We start from the raw sequence: 20,289 nt of genomic DNA on the forward strand, positions 1-20,289 counted from the left end.
TGAAAAATATATAAATCATAAATAATCGCTGACTTAAAACGGCTATAATTACATTTTTAAATAAAAATGTCATAAAAAATTTAAATAACATTATCAATCAAAATACTGTTTATCGCGGAAACATTTAATTTTTTTTAAATCGGAGAGTACAAGTGGTAATATATGATTAATTGTAAAAGCAATTACAGTATGTCATAACTTCAATCAAATCAAAAATTGAACGTATTCATCGCACGGTTAATGTAAGAACATCGGTTGGTTTTCCCATTGTGTAACTATATAAGAAACAGTGATTTCACCAGTCATTATTCGTCCAAGATTTCTAACAACCATGCAAACAACTCTGTCTGTGATACTGAGTGTGGCCCTTCTGGTAAGGTTCTCTTGATCATTTTTAAATGATAATAAGTATTATTAATATCTAACTTTGATATCGACGTCCATTTCATCTTTTTCTTTTTTTATTCTTCAATTTTTTTTTCATTTAAATTTCTTTTCTGTCATTCATTTGTTAATTTGAAATGTTTTTTTCGAGAGTGTTATACAACCATTTTTTTTTTCAAAATTCCATTTATCCTCTTTTTGTAAACAGAAAAAAAAATGACTAATTTGTCAAATGTATATGTATGGCGTAAAAAAAGAAACGCAAATTAATACGTTTCTTTTTTCATGCCATACATATACATTTGACAAATCATATCTGAAGTTTTATTATCTTTAACAGGTATATAATTACTTATTATTCTAGGGTCTGGCTTGTGAGGGTATTTCTTATACTGGGGACTTCTATCCGAAAGGCAGAATTTATTATCCTACACAAACACACTATGGTGGATCGTACGGACCTTACTATCCATCGCAAGGATACCAACAGCATGGCAGCGATCTGAATCTTCCGCCATGTAAGTACTTTTAAAGGATATATTTGACTAGAAATAATTTAAAAATCACAATTTTTTTTTCTGGTTCCAAGTTAAAACGATTTTATGTAAAACATTTCGAAATTGATGTGTAAAAAAATAAAATAAAAACGGTTTTGAAAGCATGGCTGGATTTATAACAAATAAATGCAAGAAGATATGGGTATAGTTTAATTTTGTTCAAGTTTGAAAAGGGAAGGAAATTACATGCATTACATGCATTTTCAAAACATTTGTAGATTGTAACAGCAGGGCTTGCCTTGTCCCCGCATGCCAAGGCACAAGGTGTAGGAGATACCCACAAGCTCGTTGTGTGTAAGTAAAAATATCACCCTGTGTTTTTCCTATTCATATCATCTACTTATCTACATTTATGCATATCTGTATCTCTGTATCTATCGATCTGTTTTATCTATCTATCTATCTATCTATCATTGACAAATAATTCATTTGATCAACACGAAAATATCCATTATTCATAAATTCACGGCAATTAATGTCAATTATATGAATAATTCTAAGGTATTTGACAATGTACTCATTATTTATATTAAAAATGACATTGATAACAGTTTCCTTTTTTTAATAAATACATGTACACTTTGTTTTTGATGCGCTTGTTTAAATCGTGTTATTTTTCTAACATATATATGAAACGTTTTGTTAAGCATATATAAGCAATATACATCAATTCACTAGAATAATGCAAATGTTAGGAATTTTGAGACAATACTGCAAGAATTTTTGTGCAAATTAAGGTATCATTTTTTTATGTTCATTTGGATATAAATACGGGTGGGCCACGTGGCAAAGCTCTAATTTAGTTCATTGTTTTAGTGGTTGATTTGTTTCTTCTTATGTGGTCCGTTTTAGGAGGAGCGTTGATTTTGTAAACGACTTATGATATGTAAAATACATATATACATACTATTGCTGTCTTATTTTTCCTGGTGATGTCTTTAGGATTGTGAAAAATATATTTACCAGCAGTATTCACTTAGTTGGAACTGCTTAAATAAAATGTATGGAACTGCTTAAATAAAATGCGGTTAAAATCTTCAGAGCATTATGTAAAACCAATTAAAAACTAACGTTATGCAGACACTTCAGGTTTTCTTGGAAAAGGTATTTACCATTGGCAGATGGCACGGAAACTATTTCATTGATAAAAAAAAAATCATTCTTGTATTTATTCGTTGTACTTTTACATAGAAACTATTCACAGGGGTGTAATATTTATTTCTATTTATAGGATTCAGAAGAAAAAATGTAAAAACACTTAATTAATACTCTACGGAAATTTTATAAACCTGAAATAATTATCAAGTATCGCTGACATTTCGATTAAACAATAAATTGCTTCCTTGAAATTATCAAACTAATGTGTGTCTCTCTCTCTCTCCGTCTCTCTCTTCCTCTCTTTCTCTCATTCATCAATAATGCCAAAAAAGTACTTTCAAACGGATAAAGTTCATATACATAAATTATTGTAAATATAATAAATGAAAAAAATTAACTTTTATTCTCTCAATTTCCCCCGTTTGTTAACTTAACAAAATTCTTTTTTAAACAGACATTTTTTTTTCTTAATTCTAATCTCGCAATATTTGAATATGTTTTAATTCTAAGAAAGCTATATAGGCGTGTGTAAGACGAAACCCTACAAGAGTAAAGTGTTACAAAGATTTTTATTTTAGTTTTAAATTGTATATCGTTTTTTTCTAAACAAAATGAAAAAGTACTGATTTATAAAACCAGTTAGTATTAGAAATCAAAAGGCATTAAAATGATTCGTTGAAAACTTAAGATAATTATTTTAAATTATCCTGTGTAGTGTGGATTTTATATTTTGGATAGGGACAATTCCTGGTATAGATATAGATATTAATTTTACTCAATGGTAGCTTTTCTAATTCACGTCCTTTACAGGTAAATTGACATTTGTTGTAGTAGGTCCGTTCCCGCAAACAGGTACGTTATCGGACAGATTTTTGTTTATGAGGCCATCGTTTAAAACGTTCCATATTTTAGATTGTCAATAAACATATATTTCTTTAAACTTGTGCCATTCGTAACCATTGAAAACTCTGAAATAAATGTATTTGTTAGGGGAAAAGCCTATCGCACAGAAACCGTAAAACCGTCTGGAAACGTATAAAAATGTATCGTATAGTACAAAAACGTACTGTATCGTACAAAAGCGTATCATACATAAAAAAAAACCGCACCTTGCCGTATCCTATCGTGCAATACGTTCATTCATACATGGCATAAAAGGTAACAAAGGTTAATATATAGAATACACAATACATGACTCAATATAGAGTACCAGAGCTATCGTTGCAGACACAGAATCGCCAAATATGTCACTTGTTGTTAAACACTCAATTTGGATATTATTATGCCCGTATTATGCACCTGGTTTCATAACATCATTTAGGAATACTACGCATTGCTACAAAAGTCATTCTGTTAATTATCATTAACACCATTCAGTGCGCAGTATCTAGGTACATATAAACATCATAGTGACCATTATGTAATACTAGTAATTCAAGGTCATAGCATGGCTATCTGTTTACACGAATTTAAAAAAAATCTTTGAACAATTTTGAACTTCGTGTTATTTAAAGAGACAGTACGGCGCATTTTATTAAAAAAAACGATCTGAATAAAATTTCCGATTTAGTTCGGTAATTTTTTGTATTTTCTAGATAATTTCTAATTTTTTTCAGAATCTATTTATAACTTAATGTGTTTGTATACATGAAACTGTATCATGGGATTTATATGTAAATTTTATTGGGAAAAAAAATGTCAAAAAAGACGTTTTTTTTCATTCGACAGCTTAGTTAATAGTGCATCGTGATCTGTTGTTAATAATCCACGTGCATTTAGAAAAGAATCAAATTGCTAAAAGACGAAAAAAAAAAAAAAATTTTTTTAATCGAGATTTGACAGCTCCTTCTATTCTTATTTTCTTGTTATAACTGGATGTCAGTTATGGATTATTTAATGTTTAAAACGGTCACCTTTCTCTTAAAGGGTTAAAAGCAGGATCAGTTGCCATGGCGGAGTGAGCATCCTCTGCTGACCTGTCACACCCGCCTTGTGCACATTGTCCTTATCGGGGCAAACGGAAAAATCCGGAAGATAATAAAGTGATTAATTATGATCTACCCATAATTATGAAAATGTCAATCAGCATGCGACCCAGTGGAAGACTGAATGTGCAGACGAGGTCGTTGTATCGACCATAGAATTTACAAAATGTTTGCAAAAATTGAGGATAACTATTATTTGTCCAAAATAAGCAATCATTGAAGAAATAATTTACATAACCTGCTAACGCGGGTTATGTATTTTTTCCGCAATGTAGCTACCTTCATATCCCGAATGAATCACCAAACAAAGCATTTTATTGTTAAATTCAACATATTACCTACTTGATTCGAATTAAGTGTAGATAGAACTGAAATGATTCCTATATACCAAGAGGGGCAACTCAAAACACTGATTTGGAATAAATTCAATTGCGATGTCATATGGCTTTACATGTTGCAAAACAAAAAATATTTTCTTATAATAACATCAGTATTTCTGATGATAAAAAAGAAAAAAGTTAAAACCTTTCTTAACCGATTTTCTTTATAATATGTGTCTTTGTCCCATTTAGCAACATTTCTAAGGTCCAAAAATCAATTATTTTAATAACACAATGTCATCTACTGGTTAGGAAATCCGCAGGATTGGATTTACATTTTATATATTTTTGAGGATTATCTTATAAACGCTGTTAGACTGTAATCCACTAATCTATAGAAAGGCCTGTTTTCTTGATATACGGCCGATCTTTTATGTCACATTCTCAGACAGACAAGATAACAGAAGATTAAAACCTAGGATCAATGATAATAAGGCGATGTTTTGGAGGCTTGTGGGGTTTGTTTAACAAGCTATCAGGGAATAAGGCAATTGCCGTGTCTTATCTACGCGTTTTCGTATCCATTGCCTCAAATCAACTTTAAATCGTTCATCTTTTTTTTAAGTTCTGTTGACAGTAGACAATTCACATTGTTTAGAAACGGACCCAGTACTAGTGGTAAGTAGTAATAACATTTTATTGTCATTATGTCATAAACATTTGACTTTAGTTATCCTCTTTTATACTATTTCAAAATTTTCTTTTCTTTTCAATATCACCTTTTTTATATGAGTTTTATGTATTGCCGTGTTGTTTATGCCGATTAAAAACGGTATAATGTTTAAGTGTCTGTTGTATAATAGTATCAATCAAGTGGTACTAAATATATTTAGAAAAAAGTAATGAACCTTGATAACCACTCTTTAACATTTCTTTTACGGGTATTGGACGTTAGAATGAAAAACCGTTGATTGATGATTTACAAACATGCATGTATTTGCGAGGCAATCTTATCTTATGAGAAGGATTATTTAAACAAACATTTATTACCACACATCCCTGTGACAACTGAAATATCTTAAAATCATTAACTTGTATTGAATGCTATTTTCTTTTACGTAATTGAATATTGAATATTGCTGCAATTCATATCAAACACATCCTTTAGAACTTTATAGCACTTATTCTAACTTAGAAATGGTACATTCGTTAACGAGTGATGTCTTTTCTTTAGATGTAACAATAAGTATGGGTCTTGGGTCCAGTATATTCACTGAGCAAGAACTGGACGATTATCAGGTAAATCGTATATCTTTAACGTCAAAATGAAAACCTCCTCTGGGTCGTTAAAGGTTTATGTGATAGTCATGGATTTATACTGTGCTGTAAGGTATTTTTTACAACCCATACAAACACTCCATCATCCTCTCTTTAATTTATAACACATCTTTGAATGAATAATCGAGTTTTGAAACACTAAACAGAGAAATATGATTCTGCATGAAGAATTAGACTTTACAAAGCTATTGATTGGCATATGTTTGTTAAAAAAGCCAAAAAAACTCGCCTATTACATAATACTTTACTGACCTAGGAACAAACATTGTTCGCCAGTTCATGGAAACATCACAATATCAACACATGAGTTTAATTGGTGGAAAAAATGTTACTTGGCGAGAAGTAGTAACCATAGACCATAGAACTTGATTGTTTAAAGGTTTTTTTATCCTCTGTGTAGATCTGATATGGTATCTTCATAATTATATCATTGTAATGTTCTAAATGGTTGTTTGTTTCATATATTGTTAGGTCTGAAAACAGATTATTTTGCAAATAAAAATGAATGAAATTAAGAACAAATGTGTGTATCTTTTCAGAATTATTTAAGATTAACGTATTGAACTTTACCATATTCAAATTGGTAAGATTGAGTTGTTCCCTGCATTAAAGTTATTACTTATTTGCTGTTTCAGGAATTGACATTCTTAACCAAGAAGGAAATTCACCAGTATGTTAACCAATGTGTTAATTATCATTGAGACTAAATATACATTTTGTTTTGTGCCGCTTTGAATTTAATTTACATTTTCCTCCTTTTTCTTTTTCAGTGTTTACAAGCGATTTCGAGAAATCAGATCCCATGATCCGAATTTTTCGAAACATGACAAACTTTCTAAAGAAGATATCTTTAAGTTACCGGAGTTTGCTGTAAGGCAATTACTATTTTTCTCAATCTTACATTATTGGTTTCTGATTTGATATTTTCTTTAACATTTTTTTCGTATACATATGATCATGTTAACTGTATTCTCTGTTTCACTGAACATTTATCCATCCATTGAATACCAAAGAAAACCTTTCATCTTTATTAACAGGAAATTTTGATGTGTCATCTTCGTAGCGTCGCCTAGCTTGGTTTTGCAGAGAGTTTATATAATTAATGGACTGTATCGAGGAATTCTAAAATTAAAAGAAAATTTTAAAGAAATTTTTTTATACCACTACATATTGTTATATATGCATTAAAATCCAAAAAAAGAGATCATTTAGAATAGTAAAGAATACTCTGCCTTAGCACAGATTTGACACATGATTATTTCACTGCTAAAAATTTAACAAAGCATTAGGATACATCACGTCACCATTTTAATTAGAAATAACCTAAAAGTATTACAAATATTTACTCAGATCGTATATATTTTTTATTAAAATAATTTGACTTCGTTGAATTGTTTGATTTTATTTCCGAGAAGGGGTGGAATTTTTTGAAGGAGAGGGGGATAGGGGGTATCTTAAGGATTAGGTTAAAATTTTATGAAAATGTCAAGGAATAAACAAAGAAATAAATAAACATTCCTCATATGAAACATAAAGGCAGAAATCTTGCTATATTAAAGGTGAACCCTTTCAAGGAACGTATTGTGAAAGTCTTTTCATCTTCAACTTCCGGTGACGATAGCATGACGTTTGAGGACTTCCTTGATATGATGTCTGTGTTTAGTGACAACGCCCCCGTGTCGATTAAAATAGAGTATGCCTTCCGAATATACGGTACATTCAGTTTTCTTTTTTCAAAAATAAAAATGTAGCTCTTGGTTGCTTTTCAAAGTGATTGCATCAATCCTAAATTGTTTTTAAATGATAAACTAGCTGTTAAAATTCATTTAATAGTGAGCTGAAAATCAGTTTGAAAAACGTTTTAAATTCTCCCTTTCTTAGAAAACTAATTTTAAAAAATGTACAATTTTTTCCATGTATAATTATTGATGAAGACAAAGTTCGTTTTTTTTATTTATCAAGAAAGATTAATATTTCTGTTCACGTTAACTTAATAGAATGTTTATAAAATAAACATTTATGAATTAAGTAGATAGGTTTATCAATAAAATGCATTCTTTGAATATATGAAATGTTGCAAATTGTCATTTCTTATATTTTTCCAACATTGTCGATAGCATTTTCCTCAATATATCATGAAAGATAAGAAGTAGGTAAAACAATATCTGATCTTATTATAGTATAGCTAAATTAAGAACAGATAGCTAAATGGTAAAGGTTGATGCAAACAAATAGAATATACATTACAATAAAAATATCATTTTCCGGAATAAATTACTTTACCAACAGAAAACCTGCTTGTCATGAATACTTTAGCGTTTATTAATATATATGATCTTATTGACATACGAGACGTTCCTTACTTTTAGATGTTTTTTTTCATAAAAGATTATCTCTAATTTATGTGCATTTAGACCTCTTTATGTTTAAATATTTAGGGTACGTTACCGGGCTATTTTATATTTTATATTTTTATATTTTACATTTTAGTATGCTAAATGCAATTGAACTCTTACGAATAAAGTCATCATATAATTTTTATTGAAACTATATATCCGAAAAGACATTTTTATATAACATGAAATATAATTACGGAATTACGTAGCGGAAATTAACATTGAAATCGTGATTATGTCGCTAAGACTCAAAATATGACTATATATTAACACTGGAAGATCATCATAGGGATTTTTATTTTAAAACTTCGATGTTGTTGACTTTCATGTGATAGAATCTTAAAAGAACACCCGATGCATAATATGTAGTGAAATATTGTCCCGACTCCTACTACATGTCATTGTGAATCGAGGTATAAAATTGTTTATTAAGCTAATATAACGTATTCTGTACATAAACCACGTTTCCGGTACCGCTTAAAGTGGTACTTGTTTTCGTTCACTTTTTACATTGAATGATTTCCCTATCACTGTAATACTCTCAATGCATGAAATGTTGCATTTGTCATTTGTTCTATTTTTCCAAAATTGTCGATAGCATTTTTCTCAATATTGCATGTAAGTTAATCTAAAAAATATTACTAAAGTAGGCGTGGTTGTCAATAAATTACCAGTCAGGTTTACACTACAGTATTAAGAGATGATTTCTTTAACCACAGCCACAACCTATTTCCTTCTTAAGAGAAATATTTATGTATCAGCCTCAAAGTTAGATTGTTTCTTGTAAGGTATACAATCTTATAAAGACCTCTTTTGCTCAAGGAGACTAATACCTTCTGAAAATGGCAAAGACCATCGATCCCTCTCAATGCGTGCATATAATATCATAAACACACATTTTTTTAAGTGCAGACTTTGATGAGGATGGATTTATTGGAACTGATGACATCATCAAAGTTATTAAGGGTCTCCTGGGTGAAAATTGTGCTACAATGCTGAATGAACTTAAGGAGAAGCAGAGAAAAGGAAAACAGAATACACAGGTTGAAAAGGAATCACAACAACAACTCCATGAAGTATTGAAGCAGGTTGCCGATTCTGTAAGTAGATATATTGCCCCCTCTTCCCTGTTTATATATATATCAAGAAATTAAGGTTACTCACTTCCTTAAGGCTTAGACTTTTCATGGCAGTACGTCACATTTGAATGCTTTGTTAATTGTTTGCACATGTATCAATCGGTAAGGCTGAAAAATGTTCATACATGAAGCAAAGTTATTTAAATATCGGGCTTGTGAACAAAGTTTTTGGTTTTTTTTTTGTTTTTTTTTTTTGGAAATCATAACTTTTTTAAAACCCAAAATTGCATATCTTTCACCTATTCGACTTAATACAGCTTATGAATTATACAATTTTTCAAATGCAAATAATTTTCTGCTGATTTTTAAAACCATTTCAAGGTGAAGTGAGACACCTTAAAAGAGCCAAAAAATAATATCATTCACTGTCGATTTGTCAATTGCGTTAAACTGAAGAGAAGTAAAAAAAAAAAAAAAAAGATTTTCTTTTCTAAATCATTGTTATGTTTAAATCTGGAATTGATAATTGCAGAAATAAAGAGGCATTGATATATAAGTGTGTTACGATATTGATACGACTATATTTGAACAGTCATATACCATGTGAGTTTGTTAAAATCTAGATTATCGACGATGCCGACCTGGATAACGATGGACAACTATCTCTGGCAGAATTTGATCATGTTATGGGCAAAACATCGGAATTTGCAAAGTATGTTCAAATATTGCATATAATACAATTCAAGTTACTTACATGTAGGATATAAACGTACCTAAATAACTGTTTGTTTTTCTTATATTACAGGTCGTTTAGAATTCGTCTATGATTTCTGACAAAAGGACTTAAATACAGTTTGTTTTTTTTTAATCCAAAGCAGTATCATAAGCTATAAAATGTAACATTGCACTGAATCAAGATTCAATTAATGTAAAATTGTTTTAATTTAGCGATATAAGATTTGTTTCGTTAAAAATAGTATAAAATGATATATGTATGTTGTACAATATCAAAGCAGTTACAATTTTCCTTGAAATGTCAGAGTTTGTCTTTTGTTTTAATTTTGTCATAATTGTCGTATTTATTTTCCTCACTTTATCGGTAAAAAGACCAGTTGTATGTTAGATAATAATTGATAAGGTAGTATTATTTTTAAGCATTTGAATTTTAAAACGACTTTTTTTCCATGAAATCCATTGAAATGCGTTCTGTGTATATGATGATGATATATTTGAATTTGATTTGCCAATGATATACTTAAATGCATATAATCAATAACCAATATAAAGGCAATTAAACCACATATAGTTTATTTTTAGAAAAATTATACTTAATTAGAATCAATGTCAAAGTTTTTAACGACACATTCGATAAAAAACTAATAGTAATGTTCACTTGAACGATTAAACAAAACTAACACCTAGTGAACCTATATATCCATATTTTGCCTTATTTATTTAAAGAAAGACCGATTATTGATTCAACAGATATCCCTTTGCCTGAAAATTTTTCCAGAGCACCTTGGCATCGTTTGGGGAAACTTTGAATGAGTGAGCGTGTTCTTTTGTGGAATGCAATCCCATTCCTCTAACAGAGCGTCTTCAATAATATTAAGGTCTTGCGACTTCGAAGGCTGTTCCATTTTCTCATAATATCTGCCTTAAGGTGCTGGTCCAAGATGTCTCCTTTGCGTGGAGTCTATAGATATCTCCGCTAGAACGAATGCTGTACATATGACATCGGAAAATGGTCTTACGATTGAGTAAACATCCTCATCTCTATAACTGATTCTTGTCCGTTCCTAATGAACCCTTGAATAAAAAATGACTCCCCACACTATAACAGAACCTCCATCAGAGCGCTCATGCTGAGCAACACAGAAGTTAATTAAACGTTTGTTCTGTTCTCCATCACACTTCATGCCTTCAATCATGAAAATATACTCTAAATTTTATTTCGTCTGTTAGAGATTATGGATTCCAACAATTCGATTTGTAAAATTGCAACATCTTTGTTGTTTAATGTTGGATATTTTGCTTTTCAGATAAATTCGTTAAGTTTATTTCTGTAAGTTTGATTACAAACCTTTACACCGTGTCTGTAGCAAAAGTCTAGGCAATAGCCTAGTTGAATCATTTCCCTTTGCTTTCATTACATGCTGGCAATCACGTTGTTCCGTCGTATAGCGAACATGGTATTCCACTCCAATCTCTTTCCTGAACTGATAAGTCAGTGAAGTGTAGAAAACCACATTTTCTTTTACGGTTTGTCATAAACTTAATTTTTTTTTTTAGATTTAGATTTGTTGAAACTAACATACACTTATATATCAACCATAACTTTTTTGTTGAGCATGTTATAACCCATACTTTGACCTATCTTAAAATTGAACTAAAAAAAATTACCCTTTTTGAAAACATTAGAGCTCGATCGTTTTACTCTGTGGATCGTGTGGCTATCTAACAAACGATTAACGAAAAAGTTTCTATTCATTATACATAGCGCGAATCCTGAAAACTACATCCCAAAAATCTATTTCATTATTCCACAGTTTTTTTTTCATATATAAAGTAAACATACGAGGGTTAACGTTGTCCAAAAAGTTTGTGAACAGTTACTTTTTTGGATCATTTTAAATGGGTTTATTAATAAATTTATACTTATGAATTAAGACATTTGGTCAATAACCTACGAAACACCTGCACCAAGGTTACTGCTTTTACCTTTGGTATTTCAAACACGAGCGATACGATGTCCGTAAGCTATAATTGAATTTTGTCTGGTGAATAATGAATAAGTTAAAAAACATACTTTCATTTTCGACAAACAAGCCTGAAATGAGAATATGTTGGTGGACACGCTTTGGCGGATCAATGTCAGAGGGAGTTCGCATCAAACTATATGCAATAAAATAATTTTGAATGATTTTGTAAAGAATGAATATATTTACTGGAAACTTATAAAGGGTTTACATAGAAATTAAGATTTGACAAATGTTAGATAAATAAATATTCAAGCACGACCTCAGGTGAAAAAATTGGATAGAACTTTCCAGAACGGGGTAACCAAGGACATGTGTTGACAGGACGAGTTCGCTATTTATCATAGGTAGGTAGATACCTTCGATCGGCAATTATGGATGATTTTTTTTTTATCAATGAATTATTTAGAAATGGTTTTAGTTTTGATGGAAAGAGCTTTCCTGAACGGGTGCCGAGAAACGCGGTTAGACTAATTAACGTCATGGTGGAAAATGAATAAGTTTATAAAACTCCAGCATTTTTAATTATTTCTAATAAAAAAAAATTTAAAGAAAATATCTTTTCATCTACGTGCGCATAATTCAAAAAAACTGTGTGGTATATGTAATGGCTTTTTATTCTTCAGCTCAAACCAAGGATACTGTTTAGGTGTATAAAAATCATGAACAAATGACAACTGCGAAACAAATCTGAAATACAGACGTACTTCATGCACAGTAGTTTCATATTAAGTAAATAAAAATGTGAAAAGTATTCAAGTTGGTACATGTATACTTGATGTTTACAAAATGAAATTGGATATATCGATCGTATATAACAGATTTTTTTTTCCCGAACTTTTTTTTTTGCATTTCTTATTATGTTTGAATTTAATTTAATAAGATAATAAAATTATGACCAAGTAAAAACATTTTTTTAAATACAATGGGAAAAAAACTTTCCCTTTTCGTTTTAAACTGACAAAGGCTAAAGATCGTTATGATATAAATTTAATTAATTACCTTACAGGGATCTAATTAACACAAACAAGGTAAAAGTTTTAATTAGTGTGCATATCATGCACGGTTCATTTCTTAGAGTTCATTGACATCTAGTTTCGGTCCGATTCTCTTAATTATTAATTCGCACTTTGTTCTATTTATGGTTGCTTTTTTCAAGGTTGCATGCATCAAATGACATTTGTGGTAATTAAAGTTTTATCTGGCTTTTCATTTTAAAGAAAATTTTTAAAAAATAATATTTCAAAAGTACAGCATGTGGATTTACCTAGCACATAAATTAAACAAATTAATTACAAAATTGATTCAGCTGTGTTTTTACGTAATTAACAAATTCGCAGATAGCAATATTTGTCCAAATTCTTGTAAACTGCATAAATTGTCTTTCCATGGATCTGAATCCTTGCCCTCTTAATCAGCAATTAACTTGCCCATCTAGTGCGCCATGTAAAAAATATTTTTTTTAAAAGTATATTATATTAACTAATCCTACGTCTTAAGTTTTGGCTCAGGGCATGTATAAGTTTCTTTCTTTCCTAATTCTTTATCACATAAGTATTTTTTAAATAAATAATCTATTTGTGTTCTTTTGCATTACAATTTACTCTTTTGAAGTCAACACGCCATGTTCTGTTACTGCTTCAGCAAAAAACCTGACAAATGGCCTATCAAAACTACTTCTAAATAATCCAAAGTTGCATATGAGGTTTAAACTTCGGCTTTATTTGCTCCAATTATGCACACTTCAATGTTTTAAAAAACTTTCTCTAATTGACGTTCTAATTCCAATGCGGACAGACGTGAAAAAAATGTTTAGTATTTCTAGTAGTTACGAAGGTGTTTTTTTTTAAAGTCAGAATTACTACTTTCAAAGCAAAACATAAGTGAAATATGTCTTGTTTGGTTTGCAATTTTTTTTTTCAATTTACGATATGGAATCTAAACAACGCTGTGGGTATTTTACTTAACTTGTTATTTAATTTGACCATAATGTCTTGTCGGGGACTATTTAAGTAATATTTTTTTTTATCTGTGAAGTGATATTCATGCAAATCATATTGATATTGGTAAATAAAATGTCATTGCATGATATTGCTCGAAAAGCTTTTGTCATTTTTGTTATGATATTTTGAAAGTATTTTACTCAAAGCTTAAAAATTAAAAAAAAAAGCAAAATCGTCTAGCAGTGAATTAAAGCGCAAAGATTAAAATAACTTTTAAGCGGGAAATAATTGATAGATAAAACGATTTAAAACAAAATATCCTTTTCACATTAATTAGCATTTTTGGAAATATCAGATCTTAATTACAAAAGTAAATGTATTCGATAATAAAATTGCATACTTTCTCATATCGTGTGAATAAATATCTTTCAAAGATTATGTAAAAACTCTGAAATTTTAAGGAGTGAATCAATTTAAATGCATGCGAAAACTTCAAGATATAATTCTAATAATTTTTTAAAAAGTGTGTAATTAAGATAACAAGATCATTAAGTGTATACGCATGGTTGAGTTTTGTTATTTGCCTTGACCATAATGTCTCGTCGGGGACTATTTAAGTAAGATCTTTTTTATCTTTGAAGTGATATTCATGCAAATCATATTGATATTGGTAAATAAAATTTCATTGCATGATATTGCTCGAAAAGCTTTTGTCATTTTTGTCATGATATTTTAAAAGTATTTTACTCAAAGCTAAAAATTAAAAAAAAGCAAAATCGCCTAGCATTGGATTAAAACGCAGAGATTAAAATAACTTTTAAGAGGGATATAATTGATAGATAAAACGATTTAAAACAAAACATCCTTTTCACATTAATCAGCATTTTTGGAAATATCAGATCTCAATTACAAAAGTAAATGTATTTGATAATAAAATTGCATACTTTCTCATATCGTGTGAATAAATATCTTTAAAAGATCATGTAAAAACTCTGAAATTTTAAGGAGTGAATCAATTTAAATGCATGCGGAAACTTCAAGATATAATTCTAATAATTTTTTTTTTTAAAGTTTGTAATTAAGATAACAAGATCATTAAGTTTATACGCATGGTTGAGTTTTGTTTAAAAAAAAAAAATAAGATCATTTTCCAGGGGTTTTCCAATGTGTTCCTATATATAAGAAACTGTGTTATTGAAATCTTTACCTTGTGACATCGACAAGCCATGGAAAGAACAACTTTTTTGGTGTTTTTATTGGCCCTCATGGTAAGTTTCAAAGTTTTACATTCTCCTTTTTTTATACATAGCTCTTTTCTAACCAATTAAAGGGCTTGTGTGTACAGAATTGAGCTAACAACATATATGAAATTTATAAAATATTAATATGATATGGCTATTACAACATCATTGTGTACCAGTTCAATTGATAAGCAATACATGAAGGAAAAAAATGAAATATGACTAATTAATATGATTTGATGTGATAATTTTGGAATAAGAGTCGTTTAAAAATCGTAACTGTATATTTTGAATAATTTGGTCTTTACAATATTATTTAAACAAGTAAATGAAATGTTGGGATAACGATCAGTGTTCAAAATAAAGTACAAAGGAAAAATACAAAACTGGAGCAGAGCAAATACGGACCTCTACAGAAATTAGTGGTAGTATCAGGTGCCATGGATTAGTGAGCATCCTCTGCTGGCCGGTCACACCCGCCGTGTGCTCCTTGTCGTAATCTGGAAAACGGACAAATAAGGAGACAATTCGATGAATATTAATGACCAAACAAAAAGTATGAAGAACGTCAGTCAGCATTAGACCTAACTATATCTGCTGACAAGGTCGAAATGATAACCTTAATCACAATCAAGATGTTGATAAAATATCTTATTACATCTTATGACTGATTATTGTAATAAATAAAATTTAGTATGTATAATAGGTTAGTATAAATTATTTGAAATTATAAAAAATTAGTTTTCATGAGATATTTTATTGGTAATTAATCATTCAGCTCCTATCGAGTTAAGATTTTAGATTTTAATTTTCCCCAAATAAACAATTGTTGATATATCTTCACACAAAAGAGACAAAACCAAAATAATGTACCAAGATTCTATAACATAAATAACACTTATCAATTTTACAAAATTTCATAAGGAAATATTAAAGATTATGCTCGTCTTAAAACGAAAACAGTTTATCAGTATAATTTCTGTTCACTTTAAAATAATCAAAACACAGGACACGTAGATCATTTTGGTATTCAATATCTTATATACTCATGTTACAACGCACTTTAAAAACAACGCATTTTGAAGTTGTTTTTTTTAAGTGAGTTAACTTAGTTTTGTGACCAATTCAAAGTCAACGACCTTTGAAAAAATAATTTTATTTTAAAAAAAAAATTAATATCGACGATGTTAAAGCAATTTGAAAAACATTGCTGGGTTTGGTCGAAATAAGTGATACTTTTAAATACAAACTGTAGATTTTCACCTAAATTGATAAACAGTTTCCCGATTAAAATGTTTTCTCTTGAGCACAAGTACTTCAACAATTAAGATATAAGAACAGCTTGTGAGATGTGTATTATCCAAATAGAACAAAATTCCCACCGCTTAGTAATGTTTGTTTTACCTTCTGAATGTGTATGCAGTAAATTTACTTCTTAAATCTTCGACATATGTCCATTGTCTAATTATTTATGCTTTTCTTTGAATTTGTAAATAATATTTATTCACAAAAACATTTTTTTGATTTGCAAATATAAATTCAAAGAAAAAATGGAAATTTGCTTACACTATACCTTTACCTATTTCTCTTAAATAATTGACTTTGTTTCTAATTTTTTCATTACTTTTCCAATGTTTAAAATATCTTCACTTATTCAATCTTGTAACTGATCTTATGAAAACACTTTAAAATATTAATATCAATCTGGCCAATAAGTTTTGGAGGAAAGGACTTTGAAAAATTCTAGCAAATTTGCAATATTTCTTTATTATCTCCCCTTAAAAGAGAGCATGATCCTGTATTTAAACAGACTTGAATTTCTTACACCCATAAATTCTTTGTGCCCAGTTTGGATGAAATTGGTCCAGTGGCTCTGAAGTCAAAAATATAAAAAGCTGTAAAAAGAGTTATACCAAATCAATTAAACAAGTTATCTTTCAATGAATTTTAAAAACATTTAACTACTAGGAAAGCCAATGCTCAAATTGCCACTGAAAATTTAACTTTAATTTCTTATTTTTAAATTCTGTTCTAACTTAACCTGTTCTTAATTTCTAATAAAGTTTACAAACATGTACTGAATAGAAAACTTTCGCCTTAGATTAGTTTTTAAAGAAAAAATCGTTTCATTTCCGTAAACGTAATCAATTGCATGATAATTTGTTTGCTTCCAGGGTTTTGTTTGCGGCGGAGGATATGAATATCCAAAGGGTGGGAATAACTTTCCTCACCCTGGTGGACAGTACCCTCCATATCCAGGACACCCAGGCCCAGTATACCCGCCAACAGGACCTAACTATCCATTCCCAGGATATCCGGGTGATCCACCAGGTATGAAACAATTTGTAATTTTTTACATCAGGATTTGCATTAAATATCTAGACTTTTGAATAACAAACTCTTTAGTCATAATAGATAGCTAGCAAGAGAACTTATGCTACAAGTTTGATCTTTAGGGTATCTAGCAATCGATATGCAATTTCATACGTGCATATACGTGTAGAAATTTATCATTGCCAAAACTTATCAAAACAGATATGCTTCTCTTTCCATCACACGTACTCAATACACGTACGCGTACACGTTGGTTTGCTTAACCTATCTAATATATCTGTATTAAGACAATGTCTGAATTTCATATAAGTCAACATTTTCTCTCAAAATTGTGCACGAAACGTTTTTGTGTATTTTTTCGCCATACTAATATCAGAATGCCTTTTGAGATATTTTATTATCGGTATTATATGATAATTCTTAAAGCTTAACCATTATGAATAATCTAGAGATCAAGATAACAACTCTTCTTAATAAGGGTCTGTTTATGTTGTCTCCGTTGACAATGTGTGCAGATGAATTTTCTTTTCCTCTGGAAACAATACTGCTGATGAGCTACTATATTTTCAATACATTTTTTAAATTGTATAATTGTACCTCATTATGATAATTATATATAACAAGTCATCTAATTGGTCTTCTTAGTCACTGGACATAACAAAGGAAATTTCATGTCTTCCGAGGAATAGATATCATATAATACCCCTTCACAGTTTCGACATTTTTTATTAATTTTTTAAAAATTGCCGATATAAGCGTACGATGTTAACAAATATTCTTGAAAGTTTATTCTTTCTTTACCGTAAATTTGATCATCAATGATGCGAATTTACATTCTGTTTACATGTGCAACATATACAAGTTACTACAGAATAATCGACAGTAAATGGCCCTTATATGCATAAAATTAACTTGGAGTAGATTTTTTAATGTTAATCATAAGTGCTATTTTTGTTTTTATATCTGATTTTTGTGTCTTAAAAATGTACTAGGACGTCCAAGGAAATGATTTTATGTTTATTGTTTCGTGTTGTTTGCTCTTTTTTGTTCTATGTTTGATGTGATAGACCCGTGTCTATTAAAAAAAAATTGACACTTAAACAGGGATGTAAAGTGTTGTGTTTTATTTTTTGTGTTATGTATATAACTAGTATAATCGCCATCTCTTAACTTATGTGTCTCTTAATTTGTGAAATTAATAATCATAAATGTTTTTTTATAGATTGCGATAGGGTTTGTATTCCGGAATTTTGCATGCCTCCTTTTGCAACTTGTCCAAATTTTCCACAAGCGCGTTGTGTGTGAGTATCTATCTATCTATCTATCTATTCATACACCCGTCCATCCATCTATTTATCTATGTTCTAGTATATGTTTGTCTGTCTGTATTAGAAAATTACATGCATATATTCTTTTCAATAAAATAAGATAAAAAACTATTTTAGCGGAGTCTGTTGTGTGGCTCGATTTTTCATTGGAGGAGTCGATGTTACCCCGTTCTGTAGGGGACCAACTATCCCAGGAAGACCCCATAAGAAGTATTAGTCATCAATAATGGATCTTGTTTCATGTATGCACTTTGCTGTTGCTCTCAATAAACAAGGTGTCATTTTCAGTTTTATTGTATTCACTCGACGAAATTCAAGACTTTTTTTATTTATTTTTTTGTTGGCAATAAATCATATTAATATGTAGAAAAAAAATTGTATTAACATGTAAATTATCATCTATACGGATTCGTAGTATAATAATAATACATTATAGATTTAGCTTCTAAATAAAATTATGTAAGGACAAAGGCGACACTACTTTTAAAAAAAAGTGAAATAAGTATAGGATATCAAACACTTTCGCAAACGCCAAAGAGGGCTAGAAACTCAAATATAAAAAAGTTTTTTTATAATTTGTAAGAGCCATTTTTGCAATCATGATAATATTAACATTTAGTTTATTGAAACACTTCTGGCTTGGTTTATTTAACGGTTTTTTTTAAGCCTCAAAAATGAAATTAGCGAAATTCATAACTACTGAAATTCAACTTTATCATTGTAAATACATAAAAGAAGAACAGTTAAATAAATATTTATCGTTTAAAATAATCTTATAAGTCAAATAATTGGAAAGATAAAATAATTTAATACAAGTTATCAAATTTACATTATTGATTTTAAATCATGATCATTTCTGGTCAAATCATATCTTTATTTTTAAAGTACATTTATCTGCGGCAAACCTAATTCAGTGTTATTCTGCGACAAAACTAATTCAGTAGTATTCTTATCATGTGTTTAGATATGTTAAAAGATTAATTATCCACAAACCTGGACTTTTGAGAAGTCAGTCAATCAAAAGGCCATTGGCTGCGGAAACTTTCACATTTTTATTTTATGAAATAGCAACATACATTTCAAACCAAGCTTACAATATCAGTAAGTGCCAACTTTTGTGTCATAATAAAAAGACACTGTTTCAGAGGCTTTCCAATATATTCTTTTAAAAGAAACTTCCGATTCAAGTTCAGTTTATTCACTTAAACCAAATAATTTGGTACAAGAGGAATATATATATATATATATATATATATATATATATATATATATATATATATATATATATATATATATATATATATTGAAACACAAACAAATCCACAGTGGTCGGCGAGTTATAGATAAAAATTAAATAAGAAAACACGAAAAACGTTTAATATAGCTTAAGCGCTTTCAAAATGAAAGCGCTTAAGCTATATTAAACGTTTTTCGTGTTTTCTTATTTAATTTACATATATATATATATATATATATATATATATATATATATATATATATATATATATATATATATATATATATATA

General features: G+C 29.4%; 2 protein-coding genes and 1 long non-coding RNA gene across 4 annotated transcripts in view; all 3 read left to right on the forward strand.

Annotated features, from left to right (window-relative positions):
• Positions 1–10,311, forward strand: part of LOC105329683 (calcium and integrin-binding protein 1) — a 179,798-nt gene extending 169,487 nt beyond the window's left edge. The window contains exons 1-8 of one of the 2 annotated variants that reach the window (XM_066067809.1): positions 4,821–5,022; positions 5,579–5,643; positions 6,318–6,352; positions 6,453–6,552; positions 7,242–7,395; positions 8,991–9,178; positions 9,781–9,869; positions 9,963–10,311. In XM_066067809.1, coding sequence (XP_065923881.1) covers positions 5,593–5,643; positions 6,318–6,352; positions 6,453–6,552; positions 7,242–7,395; positions 8,991–9,178; positions 9,781–9,869; positions 9,963–9,984 — 639 coding nt within the window. In that variant the 5' untranslated portion in view covers positions 4,821–5,022; positions 5,579–5,592 and the 3' untranslated portion in view covers positions 9,985–10,311. Of the gene's footprint in view, positions 1–4,820; positions 5,023–5,578; positions 5,644–6,317; positions 6,353–6,452; positions 6,553–7,241; positions 7,396–8,990; positions 9,179–9,780; positions 9,870–9,962 lie in introns of those variants that run through there. The other variant, XM_066067814.1, reaches the window with a different exon arrangement.
• LOC105319335 (uncharacterized) lies at positions 106–1,235 on the forward strand. The gene is made up of 3 exons (XR_010712085.1): positions 106–373; positions 749–902; positions 1,160–1,235. It is a non-coding gene; the product is annotated as an uncharacterized lncRNA (long non-coding RNA).
• A 4,672-nt stretch (positions 10,312–14,983) lies between the features above and the next one.
• Positions 14,984–19,049, forward strand: LOC117687427 (uncharacterized). The gene is made up of 4 exons (XM_066067818.1): positions 14,984–15,127; positions 17,275–17,431; positions 18,657–18,735; positions 18,880–19,049. The coding sequence occupies exons 1-4, from the start codon at positions 15,086–15,088 to the stop codon at positions 18,977–18,979; spliced, it is 378 nt and encodes a 125-aa protein (XP_065923890.1). The 5' UTR covers positions 14,984–15,085; the 3' UTR covers positions 18,980–19,049.
• The last annotated feature ends 1,240 nt before the right edge of the window (positions 19,050–20,289 follow it).

The sequence above is a fragment of the Magallana gigas genome, chromosome 1 (assembly GCF_963853765.1).
Source record: "Magallana gigas chromosome 1, xbMagGiga1.1, whole genome shotgun sequence".
Classification (NCBI taxonomy): domain Eukaryota; kingdom Metazoa; phylum Mollusca; class Bivalvia; order Ostreida; family Ostreidae; genus Magallana; species Magallana gigas.